The sequence below is a fragment of the Scomber japonicus genome, chromosome 19 (genome assembly GCF_027409825.1).
Source record: "Scomber japonicus isolate fScoJap1 chromosome 19, fScoJap1.pri, whole genome shotgun sequence".
Taxonomy (NCBI): domain Eukaryota; kingdom Metazoa; phylum Chordata; class Actinopteri; order Scombriformes; family Scombridae; genus Scomber; species Scomber japonicus.
The window spans coordinates 30,612,045-30,617,519 of NC_070596.1; the positions used below are offsets into that span (position 1 = coordinate 30,612,045).

Sequence of the window (5,475 nt, forward strand, 5' to 3'; positions counted from 1 at the left end):
GAGAAGGAAGGAAGGAATGAAGGAAGGAGGGATGGAGGGAGGAAGGAAGGAAGGAAGGAGAAGCTTCACAAAGACAGAGAAGGAAAGAAGGAGGGAGGGAGGGAGGGAGGGTTGGAAGGAAGGAAGGAAGGAAGGAAGGAGGGAGGGAGGGAGGGAGCGAGGGAGGGAGGGAGGAAGGAAGGAAGGAAGGAAGGAAGGAAGAGTTACAGTAGAGGGGAGGGAGGGAGGGAGGGAGGAAGGAAGGAAGAGTTACAGTAGAGAGGAGGGAGGGAGGGAGGGAGGAGGGAAGGAAGGAGGGAGGGAGGGAAGGAGGGAGGGAAGGGAGGGAGGGAAGGAAGTCAGTCGGAAGGAAAGAGGGAGGGAGGGAGGGAAGGAAAGGAAAGGAGCTGCAGAGTTACAGTCGAGAGGAAGTCAGTCGGATAGTGTTTAGTGTGTTCACGCTCGCTGTGACATTCACACATCTCATGTCACATCTGGCTGTGACTCTGAGGAGCTTCTTCACCTCCTTTCTCCTTTTATCAAGTTTTTCGAGTCGTCTGTGAAGGGTGGCAGATGTGATCTCAGGAAGGAAGGAAGGAAGGGAGGGAGAAAGGAAGGAAGGAAGGAGAAGCTTCACAAAGACAGAGACATATTTTTTATAGTTTATAGGAAGGGAAGGAAGGAAGGGAGGAAGAAGGAAGGAAAGGAGGGAGGAAAGGAAAGAAGGAAGGAATGGAGGGAGGGAGGAAGGATAAGGAAGGATGGAAGGGAAGAAGAAGGAAGGAAAGGAGGGAGGAAGAAGGAAGGAGGGAAGGAAGGAAGGAAGAAGGATGGAAGGGAGGAAGGAAGGAATAAGGAAGGAAGAAGGAATGAAAGGAGGGAGGAATGGAAGGAAGGAAGGGAGGAAGAAGTAAGGATGGAAGGGAGGAAGAAGGAAGGAAAGGAGGGAGGAAGGAAGGGGGGAGGGAGGAAGGAGGGAAGGAAGGAAGGAAGGAAGGAAAGATGGAAGGGATGGAGGAAGGAAAGATGGAAGTAAGGGAGGAAGGAAAGATGGAAGGGAGGAAAGAAGGAAGGATCGAAGGATGGAGGAACGAAGGAAGGGAGGGAGGAAGGAAGGAAAGATGGAAGGAAAGATGGAAGGAAAGATGGAAGGGAGGAAGGAAGGAAGGAATGAAGGAAGGAAGGACAGGAAGTTTAAAGTTTTTATAAACCTGTTAAAACTCTTTTTGTGTTTCTTCTTCTTCTTCTTCAGATTCGTCCTTGTCGAAGATGAGCCCCTGCTCCGAGGCGGGGAAACCCTGTAACCCGTGTCTGGACGCGGCGAAGGCGTGCAACCTCAACGAGACGTGCAAACGCCTTCGCTCCGCCTACAACTCCATCTGCAGCAAGGCCACGCCCCCTCAGCCCGCGCTGGCCAATCAGGAGCCCTGCAGCAGGAAGAGGTGTCAGAAGGTGAGAAAGGGTTAAAATCTGATTCATGAAGGAAGGAAGGAAGGAAGGAGGGGAGAGAGGAATAAAGGAAGGAAGGACAGAAGGAATGGAGGGAGGAAGGAAGGAACGAAAGAAGGGAGGGAGGGAGGGAGGAATAAAGGAAGGAATGAAGGAAGGAAGGAAGGATGGAAGGAAGGGAGGGAGGGAGGAAGGTAGGAAGGAATGACAGAAGGAATGAAGGAAGGGAGAGAGGGATGAAGGTAGGAAGGAAGGAAGGGAGGGAGGAAGGTAGGAAGGAATGACAGAAGGAATAAAGGAAGGGAGAGAGGGATGAAAAAAGGAAGGAAGGATAGAAGGAAGGAAGGAGAATATATTATATATAGGATTATGGCAAAAATGTCTAAGTGGTGTAACCATAAAAACTTTGGAAGGAAGGAAGGTAGAAAGGAAGGAAGGAAGGAAGGAAGGAAAGAAGAGTCAAAACAGATGGGTCAATTTGACCCGGGAGGACGACAGGAAGTCAATGTAATGTCCTAATTTCAGATTTAAAGCAGCTAGAAGCAACATAAAGACCCTAACCCTAAAGACCCTAACCCTAAAGAGGGTCCGGCTGCATTCACTGTTTTATTTCACTCTCATAAATCAGGTTATCGTCAGCAAACACTCTCATCTTTTAGCTCTCATAGCATCGTTTACTGGAGATAAAGCTGTAAAACTTAATAAAAAGCCGCTGTACTCTACCTGCTAACACACAGTTATCTGTAGACTAGCTGCTGAACATTTAGATATTTCCCTCAGGAGCTGGTGGAGAGTAAACACAGAGCTAAAAGAGAGAGAATACTGGACAGAAACACGATGAACTGATGAATGATGATGTTGATCAGTAACTGCTGGATGTGGAGATGAGTTCAACATATTAACATAAAAAGAGATGATATGTCAGATTTAACTTCACTGCTTGTTTCTGATTACAACTAGTGGACAAAAACATCCGTTAATGCAGTTTTTGCCTGCTTAAAATAAACTAAAAACTATTTCTAGAGTTCAAATGACATTATGAGATGTCTTCATTTGTCTGAAACCACAAAATATCTAATTTAACATGATGTGACACAAAGAAAAGCTGCCAATTCTTACATCTGAGTCGTTGAACTGTCAGATTACTGATCTGATTTGAAACTGATTGTAAGAGTACTGATAAATTGTTGCAGATCTACAGTGAAGCTCAAACCTGTAACTTATAATGAATGCAGTGTGTTAAAGAGTTAATATGGTATCTGTTCTGCCTTGGTCCTTTGTTCTGTGACATCTTGTGACATTCGGACACATGTTGTGCTTTTCCCTGACTGACCAGTTGTTCAGAAGGTGGAGTTTTTTAGAGATAGGAAACTATATATGGTGGTGCCAAAACTGGAGTAGAGAGAGACTGAGATCGGCACCAGGAAGATTGGATGTTTGACACTCTTGTAACACAATCTTTAAAATATACAAGTGAGACGTGTCAACGGTGGTTGACACGTCTCACTTGTATCTTCCTTTTTCTCTCCCTCCCTTCCATCTTCCTTCTTCCTCACTTCCTCCCTTCCTTCCTTCCTTCCTTCCTTCCTCCTTTCCTTCCTTCCTTCCTCCCTTCCTCCCTCCATCCCATCTTCCTTCCTTCCCTCCTTCCATCTCTCCTTCCTTCCTTCCTTCCATCTTTCCGTCCTTCCTTCTTTCCATCTTTCCTTCCTTCCTTCCTTCCTTCCTTCCTTCCTCCCTCCATCCCATCTTCCCTTCCTTCCTTCCTTCCATCTCTCCTTCCTTCCTTCCTTCCATCTTTCCTTCCTTCCTTCTTTCCATCTTTCCTTCCTTCCTTCCTTCATACCTTCCTTCCTTTCATCCTTCCTTCCTTCCATCCTTCTTTCCTTCTTTCTTTCTTTCTTCTTTCTTTCCTTCCTTCCTTCCTTCCTTTTATTTGATTATTTCTCAATCATAATTTCTTTCTTTCCTCCCTTCCTCCTTTCCTTCTTCTTCATCAACACATCGAGAGACAATCATTATTATAATCTACATTAAAAATCAAAGTATAACCTGATGCTCCAGCACAGACAGTCGTAACTTAATGTGACGACCTTTGACCTCTTTGTGCTTCAGGCTCTGCGTCAGTTCTTCGAGCGGGTCTCATGGGAGCTGAGTTACCCCCTGCTGTTCTGCTCCTGCCCCGACCAGGCGTGTGCCGAGCGCCGCCGCCGCACCATCGTCCCCTCCTGCTCCCACCAGGAGAGGCACAGACCCAGCTGCCTGGAGCTCCGACGCATCTGCCGCTCCGACGCCCTCTGCAGGTGAGACGCTCGGAGACGCTTCTTTCCTCCCTTCCTTCCTTCTTCCTTTCCTTCCTTCCCTCCTTTCCTTCCTTATTCCTTCCTCCCTTCCTTCTTTCCTCCCTTCCTTCCTTTCCTTCCGTCTGTACTTCCTCCATCCCCCTTTCTTCCTTCTTTCCTCCCTCCTTTTCTTCATTTTCCTTCCTTCCCTCCTTTCCTTCCTTCCCTCCTTTCCTTCCTTCCCTCCTTTCCTTCCTTATTCCTCCCTCCCTTCCTTGTTTCCTGCCTCCCTCCTTCTCTCTTTCTTTCCTCTGTCCTTCTTTCCTACCTTCCTTCTTTCTTTTCCTCCTCCTTTCCTTCCTTCCTTTCCTTCTTTCCATCTGTTCTTCCTCCCTCCCTACTTCTCTCCTCCCTTCCTTCTTTCCTTCCTTCCTTCCTTCTTCCCTTCCTTCCATCCTTCCTTATTCCTTCCTCCCTCCATTCCTTCCTTCTTTCCTTTCCTTTCCTCCCTCCCTTCCTCCCTCCTTTCCTTCCTTCTTCCTTCCTTCCTCCCTCCCTCCCTCCTTTCCTTCCATCTTCCTTCCTCCCTTCCTCCTTCCTTTCCTTTCCTCCCTTCCTCCCTCCTTTCCTTCCTTATTCCTTCCTCCCTTCCTTCTTTCTTCTTTCCTTTCCTTTCCTCCCTTCCTTCCTTCTTTCCTTCCTTCCTTCCTTCCTTCCTCCCTCCCTCCCTCCTTTCCTTCCATCTCCCTTCCTCCCTCCTTCCTTTCCTTTCCTTTCCTTTCCTCCCTCCCTTCCTCCCTCCTTTCCTTCCTTCCTTCCTTCCTTCCTTCCTTCCTTTCTTGACTCGAGGACAACAGGAGGGTTAAAGTGTGACATGACAGCGTTTCTCTGCTAAAGTCCACCAGAAAACTTTTTTTTTTAATTCAGTAAAACAGCAAAAAAAAAAAATCTACAGAAGTGTTTTATTTTGAAAGGAAATGAAACATTTCCTGTTTTTACAGAAATAACAGACACATAATGACTTCTATCTTTAGTTTGAATGTATTGTAGTAAGGACATTACTGCATTATAGGGACATTTATACAGTATGGGGACATTTCTGCATTTTATTTTGAAAGGAAATGACACGTTTCCTGTTTTTACAGAAATAAGAGACACATATAATGACTTCTATCTTTGTGAGGACTGAGTTTAGTTTGAATCTATTGTAGTAAGGACATTACTGCATTATAGGGACATTTCTGCACACACACACACACACACACACACACACACACACACACACACACACACACACACACACACACACACAGTAAAGCAGCAGCTCGTTTCACTTGATTATCAAGTGAGAGGAGGAACTAATCAGTGGAATCAGCTGCTGGAGGGTTTAATTGCAAAGACATCTGGTCGACACTCGGTTAAGATTGTGTTTGATTGATAAATGCTGGTTTTAAAGGTTAGAGGAGGAGGAGGAAGTGGAGGAAGTGGAGGAAGTGGAGGAAGTGACTAACTCTGCCGCCTCCCTCCTCCTGACTTTTTCCAGTCGAGATGCCCTTGAGTGTAGAAAGAGCAACTCTGGACTGACTTCCTGTTCATAGATGAATACTCAGAGATGGAGGCAGCGTCGCCGTAGCTACCATCGAGGACACTGAGTTCATGTCCTCGGTATTTTATTCTTGAAGTTTTGTTTCATAGTGAAGTGAAAATAGCATCAACAGCGCCTTTATTTTGAAGAGTTTGTTCCTTTATTTTGAAGAGTTTGTTC

General features: G+C 46.2%; 1 protein-coding gene across 1 annotated transcript in view; it reads left to right on the top strand.

Annotated features, from left to right (window-relative positions):
• Window positions 1–1,227: 1,227 nt before the first annotated feature.
• gfra2b (GDNF family receptor alpha 2b) overlaps window positions 1,228–5,475 on the top strand; it is a gene marked incomplete at its 5' end in the record, with an annotated part of 80,921 nt that continues 76,673 nt past the window's right edge. Inside the window, 2 exons of the mRNA XM_053339569.1 lie at window positions 1,228–1,431; window positions 3,544–3,731. Of these exons, the coding sequence (XP_053195544.1) occupies window positions 1,228–1,431; window positions 3,544–3,731 (392 nt within the window). The remainder of the gene's footprint in view (window positions 1,432–3,543; window positions 3,732–5,475) is intronic.